The sequence below is a fragment of the Arvicola amphibius genome, chromosome 13 (assembly GCF_903992535.2).
Source record: "Arvicola amphibius chromosome 13, mArvAmp1.2, whole genome shotgun sequence".
In the NCBI taxonomy this organism is placed as follows: Eukaryota; Metazoa; Chordata; class Mammalia; order Rodentia; family Cricetidae; genus Arvicola; species Arvicola amphibius.
In genome coordinates this window covers 59,526,204-59,549,442 of record NC_052059.1, presented here as the reverse complement: position 1 = coordinate 59,549,442, position 23,239 = coordinate 59,526,204, and the positions used below count along the sequence as shown (strand labels likewise).

The 23,239-nt window shown below is 48.5% G+C and overlaps 2 protein-coding genes and 1 long non-coding RNA gene across 6 annotated transcripts; 2 read left to right on the top strand and 1 right to left on the bottom strand.

Annotated features, from left to right (window-relative positions):
- Positions 1-114: 114 nt before the first annotated feature.
- Positions 115-7,054, bottom strand: Tm9sf1 (transmembrane 9 superfamily member 1). 4 transcript variants are annotated; one of them, XM_038309851.1, is made up of 6 exons: positions 6,859-7,054; positions 5,849-6,210; positions 4,434-5,055; positions 3,993-4,178; positions 1,736-2,009; positions 115-772 (listed from the first exon to the last, which is right to left on the bottom strand). In XM_038309851.1, the coding sequence occupies exons 2-6, from the start codon at positions 6,191-6,193 to the stop codon at positions 379-381; spliced, it is 1,821 nt and encodes a 606-aa protein (XP_038165779.1). In that variant the 5' UTR covers positions 6,194-6,210; positions 6,859-7,054; the 3' UTR covers positions 115-378. The 4 variants fall into 4 exon arrangements, with proteins under 4 accessions (XP_038165779.1, XP_038165780.1, XP_038165778.1 ...); XM_038309852.1 differs by lacking the exon at positions 6,859-7,054 and adding an exon at positions 6,644-6,817; XM_038309850.1 differs by lacking the exon at positions 6,859-7,054 and adding an exon at positions 6,526-6,630.
- LOC119799944 lies at positions 6,881-10,493 on the top strand. The gene is made up of 2 exons (XR_005282956.1): positions 6,881-7,495; positions 7,880-10,493. It is a non-coding gene; the product is annotated as an uncharacterized LOC119799944 (long non-coding RNA).
- Positions 10,494-16,582: 6,089 nt separating this feature from the next.
- Tssk4 (testis specific serine kinase 4) lies at positions 16,583-18,932 on the top strand. Its single transcript, XM_038309700.1, has 4 exons — positions 16,583-16,833; positions 17,143-17,357; positions 17,927-18,320; positions 18,750-18,932. Exons 1-4 carry the CDS (start codon positions 16,609-16,611, stop codon positions 18,930-18,932), a joined length of 1,017 nt encoding a protein of 338 aa, XP_038165628.1. The 5' UTR covers positions 16,583-16,608.
- Positions 18,933-23,239: the final 4,307 nt, after the last annotated feature.

The window sequence follows — 23,239 nt, the reverse complement described above, 5'->3', positions numbered from 1 at the left end:
GTTCCCAAGGGTCCAGGGTTTGTGCGACAGTAGCGGACTCCGTTTTCAAAGGGACAGAGCATTGACAACAGGCCTCGGGTTTCTGTAACTAGACCAAAACCTCCAACTACAGGATCCGTTTTCTTAATAAATTTTATTTTAATTTGTAAAAAGAAAAAAAATCAGGACTAAAACGTAAGGCAACTTAAAAAGTTCAAATATATATTCCTTATATCATAGAGATTTTTAATTCCTGGTCCTCTCTAAGAAGGGAGGGCCCAAGGGGCAAAGGGGAAGGAAGGCGACAATGCCATCACACAATTCAGTCGGAAGCTATCAAGTGGAATCAACAGGGCATGATGAAAGCACGAAGAGAGCAATAGTTCTGTCCCTCAGAACTCAGTCCATCTTGAGGTTAACATAGATATAACGGATGAACTTTAAGGAAGAGAAGAAGGAGATGGTGCCCAGCATGAGGAAGAATACATAACCAGTCAGTAAAGAGTAGCCAAAGAACTCTACTGTCTGCACTGCCCCTGACATGTTGGAACGCCGGGCATAGTAGAACACGGAGTAGAGGAAGATGAAAAGTCCGGTGGAGCCGACACTCAGCACTGACCGCCACCACCAGCGGTAATCTTCCCCTGACAGCTGGAAGTAGGTGAGCGCGATGGAGATGCAAGCCCCCACACTCAGCAGGATGGCGAAGACAAAGAAGAGAATGCCGTACAGAGTGTACTGCTCTCGACCCCAGACGGTGGCAAAGATGTAGTACAGCTCCACAGAGATGGCACTGTGAAGACAAGAGGGGACACAGCATTAAAGCACTGTGCACAGCCACACCATGCTGAGCCAAACTCACCTACACCCTCGGCACTGTGGTCACCGAGGAAATCAAGGCTACCTGGGGATTCTCTCTCTCTCTCTCTCTCTCTCTCTCTCTCTCTCTCTCTCTCTCTCTCTCTCTCTCTCTCTCTCTCTCTCTCTCTCTCTCTCTCTCTCACACACACACACACACACATATATACACGCAGTTTCTTTGTAGTTTTGGAGCCTGTCCTTACTATTTGGGAGGCTAAGGCAGGAGGATTGCCAAGTTCAAGGCCAGCCTGGAAAACTTAGTGAGATTGTCTCAAAATGAAAGATAAGAAAGGGCTAGGATATCACTCAGTGGTAGAGTGCTTGCCAAATAATGCATGAGGCCTTAAGTACACTCCAATAGTACAAAAAGGGAGTAAGAGAAAGGGGGAAAAAGCAGCTACTGTGTTCTATTTACTTTCTGCTGTGTTGTTGAAAAGGTGCGTAGTAAACTGAATGAGTAAACAAAGGAGTTCTACACACCAGTAAACACTAAAGGAAAATCAGGCCCTACAGGCATTGATCAGGGCTTAAAGTCTATCTGCTTGCTGATTGCTGAGGAGGGAAGCGTCAGAAGTGAAACACTCACATCCGAATTAGCTGAAGCTCATTCCTGCTAGGAGGCACCATTTTATAGGCTCTCACTGAACTGGGGATTGTTACTGGGTTATAGTATTGAAGTGGCAGAAGGAAAAGCTGAATCAAAACCCCACAATGGCAAGGTGTGGTAACGCACATCTATAATCCAAGCACCCAAGGCACAATTGTATTTTTAATCCAGCCTCAAAGACTGTCTCAAAACAAACAAACAAACAAACAAACAAACACCCTCTAGTGTCCAAAACCAAACCAAACTAAAACCCTCCCGAGTGATGGGCGTGGTATGAAGTGTAGATACCTGAAAGGCAAGAAGCCACCAACAGTCATGTGGATGATAGTAGACTTGTACCAGGGTTGGGATGGGATCTCCCGGGCGATGTTCTTAGTGCGACAAGGTGCATCAAAGGGACTAGCGTTGTTCTTCCCGAAGATGCCTCCAATGACAGTAAGAGGAAAGCCTACCAGTAGCCAGACCGTCAGAAGCAGCAGGATGGTTGTGGCTGGTAGAGCCTGTGTCGAACCATTGGCCCAATGCACTGAGTTCACCACACTCCACGTCAGGAAGAAAGGCACTGCAGGAAGGAGGGTCAGCAGTAGGAGCAACACCCCTGTGACACCCCACTCAGACTGGACCTAAAGGGGAGAGGGATGAAGTAGCCTGCCACTTACAGGGCCCAACTATGCTCCCAGATGTCCAGAGCTGAATGAATTCACCTTGACCTGTTCATAGCTCATTGTTCTTTGTTCTTTATTTTCTGAACACCCTCTTCCTCCCACCAATACCATCAAGAATCAAGATAGTTGCTTCATCATGGTCCGAGAGTGATAAAAATCACTACAGGAACCTTGTCTTGCCATGCCTTGATAATTCCTGGCATAAAACAGTCATTTGGGGTAAGGATCTGTTCTCAGAAAGCCATGCTTAAAATATAAATATGATGGGGTATAAATCAAATACACCAAATTGGAAATAGCACGGTTTAGAATGTAGACTACTACTGTCTCTGAAAAGGCAATCAGAGCAGGGCTTTGACGGCACACACCTTTACTCCCAGCACTCAAAGGCAGAGGCCAGCCTGGTCTACAAAGCAAGTTACAGGACAGTCAGGACTGTTACACTGAGAAACACCAACTGGGGGTCAGCAATCTGGTTTGAAGGCTAGAAAGAACCTACCTCCAAAATAAAAACAGTATCAAAAAATAAATTTATTTAAAGATGCTACTTAAAGCCGGGCGGTGGTGGCACACGCCTTTAATCCCAGCACTCGGGAGGCAGAGGCAGGCGGATCTCTGTGAGTTTGAGACCAGCCTGGTCTACAAGAGCTAGCTCCAGGACAGGCTCTAAAGCTGCAGAGAAACCCTGTCTCGAAAAACCAAAAAAAAAAAAAAAAAAAAAAAAAAGATGCTACTTAAGGGGGCTGAAGAAATGGTTCAATTGGTAAAGCCCTTTCCCCCAAACCATGAGGACCTAAGTTGGATCTCCAGCATCCACATTTAAAACAAACAAAATCAAGTCAGATGTAGTAGCCAGGGCTCTTGATTACTGTACAAGGGAGGCAAAGGCAGGAGGATGCTTAGGGCTCGATGGTTGTCCACACCAGCTAGTTCAGTGAGCTCCAACTTCAGTCAAACCCTGGCTCCAAAAACAAGGTGAGTTCCTGAGAAGGATACCTGATGTTGATATCTGACTTCCCCGTGCACACAAGTTCCCAGCACCCACACAAGTAGACACACCGCATTATTTAAGCATCATGTCTGAGAAACTGATGGTTCAGCTGGTGAAGTGCTGTTCATGAAGGCCTAGGTTCAATCCCCACAGGAAAAAAAGCTAGGCATGGTTGCTCATGCCGTTTGTTTGTTTTTGGTTTTTATTGTTGTATTTTAGACAAAAGTCTATTCAGCCCTGACTGTCTTAGAACTGGTTCTGTAGACCAGGCTGGACTTGAAGTCAGAGATCCACCTGCTTCTGCCTGATAAGATTAAAGGTGGGCACCACCACACCTAGGGGATTCTTTCTGATGGATTTTTCTTATGAAATTCCTGCCCCACCCAGTTGCTAGAGAGATTGCTCTGTGGTTAACAGCACTTCCTGTTCTTAGAGGACTCAGATTTGATTCCCAACATCCACATGGTAGCTCACAGACTTGTCACTCCAGTTCCAGGGGATCAGACACCTTCTTGTGGCCTCCATGACTATATTGCACATGCATACATGCAGGCAAAACACTCATACACATAAACAAATATTTTTAGAAATCCTCCCTATGGGCTGCAAAGATGGCTCAGCAGTTAAGAGCACTGGCTGCTCTTCCTAGAGGTCCTGAGTTCAGTTTCCTACATCTACATGGTGGCTCACAGCCATCCCTAATGAGATCTGGTGCCCTCTTCTGGCTGCAGGCATACATGCAGACAGAACACTGTGTGCATAATAATTAAATAAATCTTTAAAAAAAAAAATCCTCCTCTATTCCCTGCACTGATTCAATCCCAGGGCTCATGATGTGCTTCTAGTCCCTAAATCTAGACAGACCCACCACAAAAGGGGACGTCCTCACCAGAGAAAAGACTGGTCGTAAGAATGATGTTCCACACCCAGCGTTCGCCTCCGATCTGCCGGTAGAAGTGGCTGGACACATAGCCAGAGATGCAGCAGGTCAGGGCATACAACAAGATGGCAGCCGAGTTAATGGCTCCATGACGGTGCACATTGAACATGCCCAGCAACGCCATGACAATAATGCCTACAGGGTAGCAGTGGAAAATTTGTTAGGTCACACCTACATCTCTTCTCAATGTCAAAGAAATAATTCCCCTTAACCCAGATAAAGGGCCTCATTTGATAACATTTCCCTAGTTCTACTGTCAGGAAAACCCATATACAACCTCACTAGAGCTATGGTCTCCCTTAGGTTTTTTTCTCATCTTGAAGAGAAGATCCACTGAACTTTTATAATAACCTATCTGCTACTCTTTGAGAGCAATTCATATCACCTCACCAGTGCCAAGAGCCAGGAACTGGGCGCCCACACCAAGCACAGCACAGAGCAGACCGCGGTATGGAGGGAAGCGGAAGACATCTGTATGGATAATTTTCCAGCCATTATCACCCTGGTCAAAGTCATCACTAGAGCCTCCAGAGCTGGTCTCTTCATCTAGGTTGTACCGAGCCAGGTCATTTCGAAGCACACGCATTAGAATGACAGCCACAAAACCCACCAGTAAAAACACAAGCACCATGGAGTTGATGATGGACAACCAATGGATTTCCAGTGTTCGAGGAAAGAAACCACCATCATCACCACGGCGCCTATCACTCCGACGCTCCACTGAAGTCTCAGACCAGTGCACACTGTAAGTGTGAGTAAGGCCTAGGAATTCATCAGATCGTAAACCATCCAAGCTGTGAGGCTTGACATCCCGAACCGAAACATTGGCAAATATGATTCGATCTCCATGGAATTCTAGGTGGAAGTCCAAATGTGTCCAGAGACCTATCTTGTGGCTATGTGGCAGGAAGCCGCTCTCTTCCATGTAGCCCACAAAACCACGGATTGGCAAGTCATCTACCACAAATTCAAAGTAATACAATTCCTCAATGGCCTGGCGCAGCTGCTCCACCTATAGAGAACAAGCCAGGGGTCAGTATACAAAGCCTCTCAGAGTTAACCCTGTGTTTCTCAACTTGGCAGTACTCATAGTTTGGGCTGGATGATTGTGTGCTGTAGGGAGATGCTGTGTATTGCAGAATTCAGCACCCTTGATCTCTACTCACTACACACCAACAATACCGCTGAATCGTGACAATCAGCATCTCCAAAGCCAGGCATGGAGTAAAACATCCCTGTTATCCCAGCACTTAAAAGGTTCATCTTGTGTTTGAGGCCAGCCTGGGATACAGAGTATGACCTTATCTCAACAAACAAACAAACAAAAAACCCAAATCAAACAAACAAAATGTCTCTTAACATTGCCAAAGTTCCTAAAGGAACCAAACTGTCTCCCATTGAGACTCATGATTAATTCTGGTATGACTTTGATGGGATAAAGTCTCAAAAAAATAAGTGGGACAAAGCGTAAAAAAAAAAGACTGGAATCGATTAATAAGTGCCAGGATTTGTTAAAGAAAAAAAAAAGTAACAGGGAAAGTTAGAAAGTGAAGGAGCTGAGAAAGAACCAAAGGAATGCATGAAAGGAAAGAATTACACAGGAGTCTTAAGTAGGATATTTTGTCAGTTCTGCATCCCAGCATCCATGGAGTCCTGAAAAGTCAGTTCTTGAACACCGCTAAGCAAGTACTAGGTTGTGGTTAGAGACCAGACAGTTTCCATAAAAGCACCACAACTGCAAGGCACTGCTAGTCTCTGGCGTGGGGAAGGGGGGCACTACGTGATAACGAATGTGGAGAGCTGACCTGTGCAGAACTGAGCTGCAAGTGGCACAGAATTCTCTTCTCCACATTCTCCCGAAAGCGGATCTCGTACAAAGATTCGGCCATTCGGTCCCCATCCAGTACTTCACCCAAACTAAGACTTTTGTGACGGATCTTCTCGGGACAGCAGACTGGAAGCTGGTAGTAGTGGTAAGTTTCCTGGGGGTTATGGTAGGGCCCCACTTTGTTGACATATAGAATGACAGGGTCGCCGGGCTTGTAGTGTGTCACACCTTCCACCCCTGGCCCATGGCCTGTGCCCAGCAACAGTATCAGGACTGGCAAACACTGGCAGCTCCAACTTCGAGGGTGCCCTAGGACTGTCATCTTTAAGGCAGCAGAACCTGTTGGGGGGAATCCCGTGGTTACAGAAACTAGGTATCAAATCGTGACGCCCCGGGTCTGGTCTCTCAAACGCCCATTGGCTCCACTTCCTCCCATTGGCCTCCCGATCCCCACACCGCACGACTTCTACCCCCAAAGACGGGGCTCAGCGTGCGCTCGACAGTCCTCCCAACCCGGGGTTCACGCCTCTCCTCGGCCTCCCCCACCCGGGGCTTCGGCTGCGCGCGCCAACCCGTTTCTATAGCAACGCCCGGCGGGCTCGCTGCTCCGGCAGAGGCACCGGCCGCAGCTTCGGGCTCCTCACTGCGAGGTACCGGCTGGCCAAAGAGGCGCCAGGGCCTCGCAGGCCCCCGTAGCTGCCCTTGGGCTTCTGCCCGGGTTCCCAGATAGCGGCGCCGGAGCGGTAGGCTTGCCGAGGACCTGACGCCGGACCTCGTCGAGGTTGTCCGCCTCTGTGCCTGATCGCCGCGACTGCGCCCACGCCGCCGGCGTCCACTCTCGGCTTGTCCAAATGCTCCCCAAACACCTCTGGCTCGCCCGCGGTCGGGCCCCACTTCGGAGCCCCCCAAGCTCGCTCCCCAAGTCTGCGGGCTATACAAGTGTTCTTCCCGGCGAGCAGCACCGCAGCCCGGCCACGTCAGCCTTACCACTTCCGCCCTCTCCGGCAGGGACCTCAGCTCCGGGAAGGCTCGTCTCCGGAGGCAAGTGCTCCGTGATGCTCGCGCGCGTGTTGCGGGCGGCTTCCCACGGGGGCTCGCGCGGACCGGGCTGCCCGCCCTAGGCTGGAGAGAGACAGTCGGGGAGTGCAAGCGCGGGCGGTCGAAGGCTGGAGCCGTCCCCGGCTGCTGAGGCTGGCCCTGACGCCGAGAGGTGCCCCTACCTGGGCGGGGCGAGGTTTTACGCGGCGTTCTCACTCCGGGGTCCCGTGGCCTCGAACACCTTGGTGAAGGTGTCTTTCTGAGACTTTCGGGCGGTACAGAGGAGTTTGTGGGGCCCGGTTGCAGTTTTCCAAACCAAACAGGGCTGGTTTGTTTTACTTTTTCTTCCCTCCCCTCCCGCCCCCCGAAACAGGGCTTCTTTGTGTAGCTAACTTTGTCCAGGAACTGCCTCTTCTGGCCTCGAACTCGGAGATCCGCCTGCCTCCGCTGCCTGAATGCTGGGACTAAAGGCATGCTCCACCACTGCCGGGCTGACAGGGTTGTTTATATCCGGAGGTACTGTCTTAGTTTTTTTGAAGCAAGAGTCCCGGCTGACCTCGAACTCGGGGGTCTCCCGAGTTTCCAGGTACGCACCGCCATACCTAGCTTCCATCATCTTGTTCTGTGTATGTCTGTGTGGAGCGTTTGGCCTTCTCCCTAATCTTGCAGATTATTTTGAAAATGTTTACTTCTGTCTGTCTGTGCCATTGTTAAGGGGCTCTGCCCTGGGGGATTCCCTCTGAGCAGTGACTCAACTTGGCAACAGAGGGAGTAAAATGGGAGGAAGCTGACAATGTTGTCTGCCCCAGGGGAAGCAAGTACTGAAGAAAATCACCAGCCGTCCTTCTCTTACCCACTCTCACGAACCCGTGGTCCTGAGGCAGTGAGATTCTAGGAAGCTGGGATTGAGTCTATCACAGTGGCTTTTGTTTTGTCCGTTTTGCTCCCCCCCCCACCCCCACACACACAGGTTATGAAAGACTCTGGGGCATTTCAGCATTACTGCCCCCTACCGGCCTGGGCACCCAGAGATCTCGCATCTGTACCAGATTGGCGATTCAGTGTACGTTCGGAGACATCGGTCCCAAAGCCTCGAAGCTCGCTGGAAGGGACCCTACACCGTGCTCCTTACGACACCCACTGCCCTCAAGGTGGACGGTATCGCAGCCTGGATCCACGCGTCTCACGTTAAGCCGGCAACTCCGCAGGACAACCCAGGACCCTCCCAATGGAAGAAGCTTCAGCACATCCCAAATCCTCTAAAGCTAAGACTTGTCAGATCAGCCTGATCCTGCCAGTTTTGCTGGCCTTTACTCTGATGCCCCTGCCCACCTATAGTAACCCCCATGCACCCCAAAAACTGACTTGGCAGGTTTCCTCACAAACTGGGGAAATCATTTGGGCCACCTCCAAACTAGTCCCTCCAGGTACATGGTGGCCTACCCTTTCCCCTGATTTCTGTCAGTTAGCGGCTGGATTAGACTCCTGGGATATCCCAGACTCACAGCCCCAACAGTTGTCTATAGATGCTGGCAAAAGATTTTCTCCTGGGGGAAAATTTGGATGCGGGAGTCCAGAGGCAAGGTGCTTTTTAGGAAAACTAGATTTCTATGTCTGTCCCAAAGATGGCCAGGGTCAGAGTACCGCTGGACAGTGTGGAGGTTTAGAAAGCCTCTACTGCCGTGCCTGGGGATGTGAGACCACTGGAGATGCTTATTGGAGACCCAGTTCTTCTTGGGACTGGATCACTGTTCGCAAGAGTTACACTTCCCCAGAACAGTGTTCCAGTACAAGTGCAGGAACCTGTAGCACCAGCCCCACTTGCTTACCCTTAAATATTACCATTACTTCCCAGGGACGAGCGGGAGGGACGTCAGGGTGGATACAGGGAAGGACTTGGGGCATCCGATGGTATTTTCCAAATAGAATGATCAAAAAGGATTTGGGTGCTACCTTCACGATAAAATTAAAAATAGAAAGTCCCCCGGGCCAGCCAGTGGGGCCCAATCAGGTACTACCTGACCAGGGACTCCGTACCTCCTAAAGAGACCTATAATTTCCCAAGGCCTATGTCTGGGGACCCCAACCCCCCAATATCAACAGCTATCCAACCAAACTCCTTAGTCCCAGGACGACAGGAAACAGGTACCTGGTACCCTCCTCTATTGATCTATGGAGGGCCTGCATCACTGATCTGACTCCTTGTATCTCTACCTCTGTCTTTAATGATGCCACTGATTTCTGTGTGCTGATTCAACTAGTCCCCCGAATTTACTATCATAATGCTTCCACTTTTGAGGATGAGTTTGACCTACGCCCCAGACACCAAAAAAGTGAGCTGGTCACCATCATCTAGTTAGGTCTGGGGCTGGGGGCGACAGGGGTGGGACTGGGATCTACAGCTTTAGTTAGGGGAGGTCAGTACTACTCCCAATTAAGAGCAGCTATGGATGAAGACTCTACAGCAGTCCATCTCCAAGCTTGAAGAATCGATGACCTGGCTCTCTGAAGTGGTGTTACAAGATAGACGCAGGTGCCAGCCTCAGGCTTTGTGCTTGGTTGATTGGCGGTTTTGTTGGAGGCAGGATCTCTGCAACCTCTTCTGGTCTCAAACCTTCAGTGAGCTCTTGCCTCAGCAGGGATTGTAAGGCTGCACCACTGTGCTTCATTTGTTTTCCTTAAAAACTGTGTGTGTATGTGTGTTCCCCTGTAGCTCAGCCAGCAGGGTTACACTTCCAGTGGGTAGGACTTGATAAGTCACCTATGGTGTAATCATGTTGGAAGAGGTTCAGGTTTAATGAGAGACCCTGTCTCAAAACAACACGCAGGGTTGATGATTTGAATGAAATGTCCCACATTGTCTCAGGCATTTAAAGTTTTGGTTCCCACTTGGCAGTGTTTGGGGAGGTTGGGGAAGTGTGGTCCTGTTGGAGAATGGCACTGGGGGCAGGCACTGGGAGGCCCTGGGTTCCTGCTTGCAGCTCAAGTCATGACCTTCCGGAACTATAAATGCAAATAAACTATAATTTGACTTGGTCATGATGTTTTATCACAGCAATAAAAAATAACCCAAAGGTAGAAGTTACCCACTTCCTTCTCTGACCGCCACATGCATGCGAACCTTCAGCACACACAAAGAAAAAAATTACAATCCTCTTGCCTTTGCCTCCTGAGTGCTCAATTTGTAGGCATCCACCAGCCATGCTAAGCCTACCCCACAGAATCTTCTGAGAACTCTGAACACACCTTCCTGACTGTGCTGGCCAGTTTTAAGATAACTGACACAACCTAGAGCCGTTTGGAAAGAACCACAGCTGAGGAAATGCTCCTGCCAGATTGGCCTGTGGGCAAACCTGTGGTGCATTTTCTTGATTGATGTGGGAGGGCCCACCTCACTGTTGGCACTGTGAATGCTGGGCTCATTGTCCTGGGTGCTAGAAGAAAAGCTAAACAAGCCATGGGGAGCAAATCTCCATGGCCTCCAAAGCAGTTTCTGCTTCTAGGTTCCTCACTTGAGTTTTGCCCCGAGTTCTCTGGATTATGAGCTATAAGCTGTAAAATGAAATAAAGCCTTTCCTCCCTAAGTTCACTGTCGCTGTGGTGTTCTGTCACAGCAATAGAAGCCATGAGACACTGCCCCTCTCACTTTGTCATTCCCCTGAACTCGTCCTCAGCTGAGGCTCATAACTGATCTCCCGGTCTCGTTGGTTTTGCTTCAGGCTTTCTTTATATAATTTAGAGTCTACATTCCATCATTTCAGCCACATTATTTTCGTTTGTTTTTGTTATTTGAGACAGTTTCTGTGTAGCCTTGGTGGTCCTGGAATTAGCTCTGTGGACCAGGCTGGCCTTGAACTCAAGAAATCTGCCTGCCTATGCCTCCCGGGTGCTAGGATTAAAGGTATGCATCACCACTTACCTGAGTTTGTTCTTTTATTATTTTTAAAAGGATTGCATTTATTTATGTGCATTGATGTTTTGCCTGCATGTACGTCTGTGTGAGAGTGTCAGATCTTGGAGTTTCGGACAGTTATAAGCTGCCATGTGGGTGCTGGGAATTGAATCGGGGTTCTCTGGAAGAATGGTGAGTGCTCTTAACTGCTGAAAGATATCTCCAGCCCCCCCCCTTTTTTATTAATGTATATGGATGTTTTGTGTCTGCACTGTGTGTGCCTGATATCCATCAAGGCCAGGAGACTATGGGTCCTATGGGACTGGAGTTACAAGCAGGCAGTTCTCTAAGCCACCAGCCCATCTCTCCAGCCCTACCTTGAGTTCTTGATTCTTTTCGTTTGTTTTGTTTTTCAAGACAGGTTTTCTCTGTGTAGCCCTGGAATTCACTCTGTAGAGTAGAGAGGCCTTGAACTCAGAGATGTGCCTACCTCTGCCTTCCCAGTGCTGGGGATAAAGGTGTCCACCTTCACTCCCTGGCATAAGTTCTTGATTCTTTGTTTTGAATCATTTAAATTTATTTCATGTGCATTGGTGTGAGGGTGTCAGATCCCCTAGCACTGGAGTACCCCAGTTGTGAGCTGCCAGTTGAACCCAGGTCCTCTGGAAGAGCAGCTAGTTCTCTTAGCTGTTGAGTCATCTCTCCAGCCCCGAGTTCTTGACGATTTTATTGAAGCTGCCAAGCAAAACTATAACTGGATTAAATCAGTGTTCAAGATGCTAAAAGAATCTCAACACCGTATTTCTGTAAACTGTCAGGTTCTCAGTCCTGCCCTGTCAATTTACTCATTGCCCAAACCTATCCCTTCTCTTAAAACCCATTGTTCTCAGACATTGGACGTGAATGCACGGATGTGTACAAGTGTATGGAGGCCAGAGGTCAACTATGCTGTCTCACTGGAACTGGCCAGTGAGCTCCAGGGTTTTCCCTGATTGTTTCCTTAGCCATGAGGTCACAAGTGTACGTTAACACCCCGCTTACATGGATGCTAGGAATCGAATCCAGGGCTTGGCACTTGTGCAGTAAGTACTCTACTGACTAGGGAGTCTTCAGCTCCATCTTCGCAAACATCTTTCACCACTCGACTGTTCTGTGTAAGGTATGCAGTCATGGCCTGTTGTAGTAGTGTGTGCATATAATCCCAGTGCTTGGGAGGTTAAATCAGTAGGATGATGGGATTGAGTCCGGCCAACAGCCAAGACTAAAGGAAGACATTCAAAATTAAGAGATCCTAAGTTCTGAAAGAAAAGCAGGAAGTTGCCAGAAAGAGAGAGAAAGAAAGAAGTCAAGAAAGAACAGAAGGAAGGAAGGAAGGACGAAGGAAGGAAGGAAGAAGGAGAGAGAAAATGGAGTAGTATTTCCCTTTGCCTGGAGCATTATGTGGATGTGTGCTAAGCTGACCTGGTACTGGACCTGGTGGCACAGACCTGGAATCCTCACTGCTGCAAAGGCCAAGACAATTCTCTTATTGCAAGTTTGGTGCCTGCCTGGTGAACTTAGTGAAACTGTCAAAAAAAGAATAAGAGAAAAGATGCTGATATATAGCTCATAGTTTCATTTATTTCCCTGGCATGTGAGAGGCTATAGATTCAACCCATGGCACTTAGGTACCCACTGAGGCAGAAACTGAAATTTAGAATTCAAGGCCAGTCTGGGATACATAGTGATACCCTTTCTGGGGAAAAAAAAAAAAGAGAAAAAAATCCAAACAAAAGACAATGGATCTGGAACTGTCTGAGTTAGATAGACAGTTGTGAGCCACCATGTGGATGCTGAGCACCACTACGGTGAGTGTGTGGTGGAGAGATGGAGGAGAGAGAGGCACAGCAGCTTGGGCACTAGGTAAAGGGGCAGACCTGGAGGCCAGAGGCGTGAGAAACAGCCTGATATGGAAGGCCTGCACTCCCATGTCCACGGTGACATCTGGGCCTGTGTTGCCGCTGAGGGCCATGTCTGAGTCTGGCCGTGCTGCAGCCTGTGTTGATGTTGATGTAACAAGGCCTATGTTACCATCCCAGGGCCTTGCTGAGCTGGCCCTGCCTCTCACCTGGGCAGTGAGGAAGACCTGGCACCAGTGGCATGGGTCCAGGAGGGCTAGGGGGCGACCAGCTCAGCTACCCCCCCAGGCTTTGTGTTGGCCCTACCCCAATATCTATTCCATCTGTGAGCTGCTGGAACTTGCGTAGGGGCTGGTTCTGTGGAACCATAGCTGTAGGATCTCTATCTCCATGACTCTAGGCAACAGCAGAATAAGAGGAGTCTTGGTGAGGGTCAGTACTGATGGTGTAGCAGAAGCCAAAGACCTTGAATCAGACCAACAACTCATTGCAGTGAACATTTGTAACTAAAATGCTTGGGCTGAAGGGTATCCTAGGTGACACCGCAGCGTCCAAGGCCACTATGACCACTACAACTAAACAAATATGTGATGGAAAAATGAGAGAGGCAGAGGAGCATAGTGGTACCCGGCAGAGCTAGAGACGCGACAGCGGCAATGTGAGAGAAGGGTGCGGCTTCTGGGGGTGCAGGGTGCGCCCAGAGGGGTCAGCAAGATGCTTTTTTTTAATTTTTATTTTCCTTGGGGGGGATTTACAAGGGAGGAGGGCGGATATGGAAAGACTGGGACTGGGAAATAAATGGGATTGGGGTCCATGATGTGAAATTCTCAAAGAATCAATAAAAAAATTTTTTTAAAAAAAAAAAAGCACATAACTATAACTCAGAATTCAAGAAGTAGGAGGATCTCAATTTTGAGGTCAGCCTAAGACATATATTGAAACCATAGGCCCCATTTTAAAAGAACAAAAAAAAGGGCGCTGGAGAGATGGCTCAGTGGTTAAGAGCACTGGCTGCTCTTCCAGAGGTCCTGAGTTCAATTCCCAGCAACCGCATGGTGGCTCACAACCATCTGTAATGAGATCTGGCGCCCTCCTCTGGCGTGCGGGCATACATGGAGGCAGAATGTTGTATACATAATAAATAAATAAATCTTTAAAGAAAAAAAGAACAAAAAAAGGGCAAAATTGGAGAGGCAGCGTTATCATAGGGCTGAAGTAAACTGACTGGCATGGTGGCGCACGCCTTTAATCCCAGCACTTGGAGGACAGAGGCAGGTGGATCCCTGTGAGTTTGAAGAAAGAAAAGAAAACTTCCGACTTTGAGAATCCAGAGACAATAAATCGTTTGAGCCTGCTGGAGTTTATGAGCTCCACATTTGTACAGGAGTCATTGGAGGCCAGAAGAGGGTACTGGATGCCCTGGAACTGAGTTACAGGTGCTTGTGAGACGCCATGTGGGTGCTGAGACCCAAACCCAGCACACACTTGGAGCCATCTCTCTAGCCTCAAATGTCTTAAGTAGGGATAAAAATCAGAGCCAAGCAGTAGAGACAAATGCCATTCATCCCAGCACCCAGGAGCCAGAGGCAGGCAGATCTATGAGTTTGAGGCCAACCTGGTCTACAAAGTGAGTTCCAGAACAGCCAGAGCTACACAGAGAAACCCTGTTTTTTTTTTTTTTTAAATCAGATGCATGAAGACCTGAGTTCAAAACCCCAGTAACTATGCAAAAAGCAAAAAGCATGGCTGCATAAGCTTTGTAACCCCAGACGTGGTGATAGAGATAAGTGGGTCCAGAGACTGGCCAGCCACCCTAGCCAAAATGTCAAGTTTCCAGTTCATTAGCAGACTCTGTCTCAAGGCTATAAGGAAGAGTAACAGGAAGACACCAGTGTCCTCTGGCCTCAGCATGCACGGGCACAGGTGTCCATACATAAATGCTTCAACTAGAGGGGAGCAACAGGCTTGCAAGAGACTGGTTAATAGAGGGTTAATGCTAAGCAGGAAATGTCAGTGGGTAACTTTGTATACAGGAATGTGCACCTGTATTCATATGAAATCCAAAGGAAGACATCGGATGTCTATCACTCTCTGCATTGTTCCTTTGAGGCAGGATCTTACTGAATCTGAAGCTTGCATTTCTGGAGTAGGCTGGAAGTCAGCAAGCCCCATTGATCCTCTTGTGCCCACCTTATTCAGTGCTGGGACTGATCCTAGCTTTGTTTGTTTGATTGATTTTTTTTTTCATAACAGGGTTTCTCTGTGTAGCTCTGGCTATCCTATAACTTGCTCTGTAGACCAGGCTGGCCTTGAACTCACAGAGATCCAACTAATGCCTGGCTTTTTTGTAGGTGCTGGGAATGAATTCCAGTCTTCATGTTTGCACAACAAACAATCTTAACTCCTGAGCCATCTCTCTAGACCCTTCAAGTGCATTAAGAATGAGATATTGAGGTGGAAGAAACAACCTAGACACCAAGGCAGACATTTGATGTCTACCTTCAGGGCAACATGGAAGTCTGAGAGAAGGAAATAGGTCAGTTTTGGATATGAGTTTGTGTGGGCCCATATTTCATACAAAATATTTGCAGGCACACTCTCTGGCCATGCTTAATTTCCAAGGCAGCTGCAATCCTGCCAAACAAGCTAGCCACCTGACAAAGGCCAGGATGTATGGCTCCTCCTTTGTTAAAATGTAGATCACCTGGGGAGAGGTGGTGTTTCCAAGGCTGGTGACTTAAGTTGCAGGTGTTTTCGGTAGTAGTCCCGCGTCCCCCGGAAAGAGAATATTAATGAGTATCCACCTTGGTTTACCTGGGGGATAAAAGGTGTTTTGTATAATAAACGCGGGTAGATCTTCAGGAATGGATGAAGCCTGAGATGCCCTTCGGTTATGACTGTGAACTGTGTCTCATTATTTCTTGCGCCTCCGTACCGGTCCAGTTAGGGAAAAATAGTTTCTATATTGGGACGTACGGACCCTGACAAGTTTGAGGTACAGAGAGAAGACGTGTTCCTGCGATATTTAGTGAGCAAACAGACACTATCTTGAACTCCAATAAGTGTCTGGGGTGGAGCTGACAAAAGGAGCCATCAGCATAAGTGTGAAGACTGGAGCCCTGGGAGTGTGAGAGCCATAGCAGAGGTTGTGAAGGTCTGAGAAAATCAGGCTTGTGACAGAATTTTGGTGATGTGATTACGGATGAACAGGTGGAGGGGTTGGGGAATGTGGGTTGGTGGTAGAGTGCTGGCCTAGCATACGAAAGGCCCTGGGTTTAATCGGCGGTGAAAACGAAACTGAAAGGTGGGACACGCTGAAGCTCCAGGGGAAGAGCGACTGAAGGGATGGGACGAAAACAGGAATATTCCAGAGTATGGAAAGCAAGACTGCAGTTCAGGATCTTAGAGTATGTGTCAGTACCGTGCAGTCCTGTATACACACGTTTCTCATGCTGGGCTGCAAAGTCTAGAAGCGTAGGTACTCTACTGGCCTTGTTCATTAGTTTACCCTGGTTTCTTCTGCACGTTATCCAGCACCTGGTGGATAGTAAAGGTTAGATAAGGGGAAATAGGGGTACTCACCAGACTAGGCAAAGTGCTTTTTCTAATGCATGTTTTCTAAGCTTCCTTCATTTCAAGCTTTGTAGCCAATGATGAATACAAGGGGTATGGAACTTGGGACCTTGGAAGTTCTGTAACTAAGACATGGAAGTAACAACAGCTAGTCAAGACAAAAAGAATGTTCCTTTCTTTCCCCTTCCAAGTTCTTAGTGAAGGGCCAAGCCCAGGATCCCAGACTTGTGTGACTAGGTAAACATTAAGGAGACTACCTTCACTTGGGTACCCTCCCTTCGGTGGCTCAAGGTGGCTTCTCAGTAGCAAAGCTCCCCACTGCGCAAGTCTAGCATCATGGGGAAGGGAGACACCTCAGAAACAACATCAGTTACCCCAGCCTATCGCTCTGTCATGGAGGAGTATGGTTATGAGGTGGGCAAGGTCATTGGCCATGGCTCCTATGGAACAGTCTATGAGGCTTACTACACAAAGCAGAAGGTCATGGTGGCTGTCAAGATCATCTCAAAGAAGAAGGCCTCTGATGACTATCTTAACAAGTTCCTACCGCGTGAGATACAGGTCAGAAAGGGAGCTGAAAGAGGGAACTGGGGCTCATTCATAAGCTACTTGAGGTATCTTAGGGGTATAACTATAGAAAAGGGGTGGAGCTGAAAGTCTGAGGTAGGGGAACCCTGTAATGTATATATACATACATATGCTCTTCCTTATGTACAAACATCAATCCATCCCCCCAAGTTAAAATGCAAAGTGGAATTTACCTGAACACCAGCTAATTCTGTTGCAAAGTTGTAAGTAGCAATGGGAGAGTAGAGGAAGGCCAGCACAGCCAGATTTGCCAGGTTTGACGGTTCCCTCTTTTGGGATCAGGTAATGAAAGTCCTACGGCACAAGTACCTCATCAACTTCTATCAGGCCATTGAGACCACATCCCGAGTATACATCATTTTAGAGCTGGCTCAGGGTGGTGATGTCCTTGAATGGATCCAACGATATGGGGCCTGCTCTGAGCCCCTTGCTGGCAAGTGGTTCTCCCAGATGGCCTTGGGCATCGCTTACCTGCACAGCAAGGGCATTGTGCACAGGTGAGCATAGTCACTGGCCTGGGCTTGGGCTCTCAAGCGGGTTGTATGCATATTGCCGATTTTCTGTCCTTTTCTCTTCTCTGGCTATCTAGGTCCATTTGTTCACCCTATTGTAATCATCTGGTCAAGGACACTTGTACCACTGTGTGAGAACACTTTATACACAGTGGCGAACGAGTGGTCCTCAGGTACCATGGTACCATCCTCTCTCCCTTTTGGGCTCTGTTCACAACTCCATGGCTCTGCAGCCTTTCTTTCTTTCTCTCTCTCTCTCTCTCTCTCTCTCTCTCTCTCTCTCTCTCTCTCTCTCTCTCTCTCTCTCTCTTTTGAGATGGGGTTTCTCTGTGTAGCCCTTGCTGTCCTGGAACTCACTCTGTAGACCAGGCTGGTCTCAAACTCAGAGATCCGCCTGCCTCTGCCTCCCAAGTGCTGGGATTAAAGGCGTGCGCCACCACCGCCTGGCTCCTCTTTACTTCTCATAAACATCTTTCCCACTTCTCCTGTTCTCATCTCTAGTCTCTGGCCCCTTTCCTTTCAGCTCCCGGTCTAACACTCAGCCCTCTCCCCAGCCTGACCCCCAGCCTTTCTGCTGCTGGTAGGGACTTAAAGTTGGAGAACCTGTTGCTGGACAAGCGGGAGAACGTGAAGATATCGGACTTTGGCTTCGCCAAGATGGTGCCTTCTAGCCAGCCTGTGCGTAGTAGCCCTTCTTACCGCCAAATGAACGGCCTTTCCCACCTCAGCCAGACCTACTGTGGCAGCTTTGCTTATGCCTGCCCGGAGATCTTGCTGGGCTTGCCCTACAACCCTTTTCTGTCAGACACCTGGAGCATGGGCGTCATCCTCTACACTCTAGTGGTTGCACGTTTGCCCTTTGATGACACCAATCTCAAGAAGCTGCTGAGAGACACCCAGAAGGAGGCCACATTCCCATCTAACATCAACATCTCCCAGGAGTGCAAGGTGCTGGCTCCCCCAGGAGGGCTGAGGCTTTAAGGATGGCCCATGGGGAGGGGAAATAAATACCAAATTTAGACTTCCCATCTCCCCCTACCCTGGGGTGGCAGGGGAGGGGTGCTTTTCTCATTCTAGAGCAATCTCTAGTTCCTACCAAAAATGGTGGGAAGGACTTAAGAGGGCCAACCACTGAACTTCAAACCTTAAATATGCTTGATAAGTAGGTTTCAGCATTGATCGCTATAGGGCAGAAGAGATCATGCAAGGAGCGCTTCTCTTTTCTTGCAAGGCTCCAGCATAAAACAAGGGCCCCAGTCCCTTTTACCAGGGTAGGGTGATGGGCTATCCTGCTTCTTTCTTAGGTCCAGTGGCTCAATGCCTGTGTGGCCCAAAGGGGGGCAAGCTCAGTCAAGCCCTCTCTCTCCCCTGCCCTAGAACCTGATCTTCCAGATGCTACGCCAAGCTACCAAGCGTGCCACCATCCTGGATGTCCTCAAGGACCCCTGGATGCTCAAGTTCCAGTCTGAGCAACCCACGAATGAAATCAAGCTGCTTGAGGCGATGACTCAGCACGTCAGCAACACTAATCGCCGCCAGTCCTTGGAAATCACAGCTTGAAAATGGCTGAGGTGGGGACTAAGGAGAAAAGCTGGAAGGTCTTGGGGGGAAATCTTTTATATAAAAATAAATCTAATTAGTTTCATCATGTAGGGTCAAGGCATTCCTTCCTCAACAGTCTTGGTGGAGAACATACTGAGGGTGAATTTCTGCCTAAAGCCTGGAACCCGTGCCCTTGACAGAAAGTGAATGGAATTGACTTGGGGAAACTTTGTGATGCCAGCTAAGCTTCTGGCTCTTATTTCACATTTTTGTTCTCTAATGTTCCAGCAGCAGATGGGACAAGGAGGGTAAAGCCTTTATTGCTCTGTTTGACTCTGGCTCTGCCCGTTTACAACCAAAAGCTATAGCACTGTTCTTTCGGTTTTGTGTTTGCTCCCAACGTGGGTAAAAGTTTCAATTACAGAGAAGCTAACAAGGAAAGGACAGGCCTGTTTCTAGATGCTCGTGCTGCCTGCCACGTGCCACAGAAAAACATCAGGGCTTACTTAGTGTCTCGACACCCTCTTCCTCCGGGATCACTTTATCAAGTATGGAGAGAAGGCCAGGGACCCAGGGCTCCTAGGCACCAAAGTCACAAAGGCCAAGCCTTGTGAACTGTGAGTTCTGGACAAAGAAAAGCTACTCGCCCCTTCAGAAGACAATGAGGCTATCTTGTTAGAGGCATGACTGAGCCAAGGCAATGGGAAAGACTCAGATTGGATCCTCATAATCTCATTTCCTCTCTTCTTCTCTCCCCTCCTCCCCTTCTTTCCTCCTTCAAGTATCCTAGAACTCCCTCTGTAGCTCAGACTAGCCACAGCCTCCAGAGTGCTGGGATTACAGGCATGTCCCACCATGTCTGGCTATCAACATATTTCTAAGATAATTTCCCCCTCTTCCCACTTGTTTATTTATTGATTGATTGATTGATACACAGTGTATACCCTGGCTGTGCAGCCCTGGCTGGTCTGAACTCAGAGAGAATTGCCTGCCACTGCCTTCTTGGGTGCTGAGGTTAAAAGCATGGGCCACCACACCTGGTGCTGATGGCAATTTCGTAACCTTAGGCACTAGGCAACTCCATGATAAATCAAATTGAAAGGTAAAACTGCCCAGAACATAGTCTGAGCTATTGGAAATGGCCATTTGTTTCCCCAGCTCCCCTTCATTCCTCATTATGTTTCACTACTTAAAACAAGGCTCGGAGAACCAGGAGGGAGAACCTCAAGAGTAGATAAGACTGGGGATCCACCTACCCAGTTTTGCTGGAGACAAAAATCAGTCTTCTACTAACCAAAAAGGAGGGAGTTTAGTTAGGGGTTCTTCCTGCAGCAAGATCCTTCTTCAAAGTTCAGCCAAAGAGGGAAGAACAATGGACCCTTCTCAGACAGCAGGAAATTCCAAAGCTATGCTTCCTTAGCTCTCAGAGTTTGCACTTAGGGACAGGGCAGAAGACAGACTCTTAGGATGTCCAGCCTGCCAACTGCTTCAGTGCTTCTTTGTCTTCATCTTTTCTGGAAGCTTTGGGGGTAGAATACCCAGAAAAGAGAAGTATTAAAGCCTTAAAACCTCCAGCCATGGCCAGGCGGCGGTGATGCATGCCTTTAATCCCAGCACTTGGGAGGCAGAGGCAGGCGGATCTCAGTGGGTTCGAGGTCAGCCTGGTCTGCAAAGTAAGTTCCAGGATAGCCAGGACTGTTACACAGAGAAATCCTGTCTCAAAAAACAAACAAACGAAAACTCCTCTAGCTAGATCCTGCTCTGACACCTACATAGAGCTTGCTGAATTGTCTCTCTCCAGCAAACGAATGGACAAATGAACCCCCAAACCTAAAGATGTGCTCCTTATGCCTGATGATGCTCATTCCCACAGCATCCCAGTACCAAGGGGGAAAACAAACAACAGGCCTATCACTTGCACTTGCACCCCTAAATGAGGGTACACAACTTGCTGAGGGGAGCACAGGCTGGATTCTGGGCTTCCATCCCCACTCCCTTTCAGTCAGATGCTATAATGCAGTCAGCAGTCCGTATAACTTAGCAGCAGCTTGACGAAGCCGATACTACAGACAGTAATGATAATGCAATAACCTTACCTCTCCTATCTTTCACCCTCTCAAGTCTTTAACAAAGAGTTCTGGGTACCTGGCCCTGCAAGCAGATGTGTGTAAGGTACACCAGACAATCTGACCGGGGGTTTTTCCTCCTTGTTACCCGCAATTAACAACATCTGAGTTAATTCCTCTTGCTCCAGTTCTTCCAGATCTTGCAGTAATTCATCCTGGACACAGGGTGACAAGACTGGTCAAGACAGAGGAAACAGCCAGTCCCCAAAGACTCACTTTTGAGTTTCCTTCCTAAAGTTGTTCCAAGAGTCTCTCTTGAGTTTCCTTCTAAGCAGTCCAGTGCTTTCTCTGATATTCTCTGACCCCTCACCCTGGTCACCTCATCTGCACCATCTCCAAAACCCTAGGGCAAGGAACGGCACCTGATACCCGCTGGACCAGCTCCTGTTGTTCTGTGATGTCAGCCAGCAGTTCCTCTACTTGTCATTGTCTCGAAGAACAAGACACACTGCCAAGGAATCAGGGAGGCACCCTCCCTCCAAGTCCCCCCAAACCTGTAGCCACCATTGGCTTTCTCGTCTCACACAAATGAAGGTTTTCCATCATGTGGCCTCACACTTAAAAAAGAATCAAGTTTTTCTTACCCAGAATGTCCTGGCCAGCATGAAGAAAGCAAGGAAGTGGTCTAATCATCAAAAGCATGATGCACATTCTGTCTGAGAAGCTTTAGAAATCCAAAGTAAGGGCTGGAGAGAAGGCTCGGTTAAGAGGACACAAGCTTGATTCCCAGCACTCACACGAGTCAGCTTACAACTGTCTTCTAACACCAGCTCCAAGGGATTCATTCAGTGCCTTCCTCTGGTTTCTGTGGACATCCCCCCACACTGCATAAACACACACACAAACATACACAAATAAAAAGAAATATTAAAAAAAGCCAAAACCCTCAGTGGTGAGGACCGGCCTTGACAAAAATCATCCCTTACCAGGGTAGCGGCATGGGAATTTTAGAAATGTAAGTAAAGAATATAAAGATGCATAGAAATAAGACAAAAACCATAGAACAGTATGGGGAGGGTATTCCAGTGATTACTGAAATCCTGAAATCACCCATGTTTATTTTTCCACAACTTTTATACCCAACATAAATGGGGGGGGGAGATAACAGAAGACTTTATTAACATGATACAGAGGATAACTCACACAGTCAGTCACTTTATCACTCCGAGACATCAAATCATCATTTTGTTATCTAGGTAGATAAACTGCTCTAGATCCCTATGCTGAAGGCCGCCTCTCTCCAGGTGATCTCATAGTTACAAAAGGAGAAGCAGAAAGAAGTACGTTTGTACCTCCTGACTGTCAGGACAGAAAGGAGCTATGTTAACGTCAAAAGAATCAAGCAGTCACATCCTGAGTTGGGACGTGCAGCTATACTTGTCAACCATTCTGAGTGACCTCCAAACTCTCTGACCATCAAGGTGGAAACTAGGCTCACATCTTGGGCCTTCACACTTCAGAAGACAGAGAGGCAGGCAGATCTATGTCAGTTTGAGGTCAGACTGGGCTACATAGGAAGTTCTAGGACAGCCAGGGCTACACAGTCCTTGTCTCAACAAACAAACAAAACCAAAACAACCCCCCCCTCCACAAAACAAAATCAAAAAGAAAAGAAAGTCTTGCAAAGGACTCAGTGTTTCCCAGCACCCACATCTGGAAACTGGCACCCACCTGTCACTCAGCTCCAGGGGCCTTGAAACCCTCTTCTGATCTCTGTGGGCACCTGTCACTCAGCTCCAGGGGACCGGATACCCTCTCCTGGTCTCTGTGGGCACCTGTCACTCAGCTCCAGGGGACCCATTGCCCTCTCCTGGTCTCCGTAGGCACCTGTCACTCAGCTCCAGGGGACCCATTGCCCTCTCCTGGTCTCCGTGGGCACCTGTCACTCAGCTCCAGGGGACTCCATACCCTCTTCTGGTCTCCGTGGTCACCTGTCATTCATCTCCAGAGGACCCGATACCCTCTTCTGGTCTCCGTGGGCACCTGTCATTCAGCTCCAGGGGACCCGATACCCTCTCCTGGTCTCCGTGGGCACCTGCACTCATGTGCACATACCCTTCTCCCCCCCAATCCTAAAAATAAGTTCAAAGTATTGACCCAAGCCACCCTTCCCAGTGCCTGGGGCCCTATGTTTCTTCCCCATCCCCACACTTCCTGGCAGGCTTTCTTCATGCCTTGGGCAGCAAGATTCATGGTAAA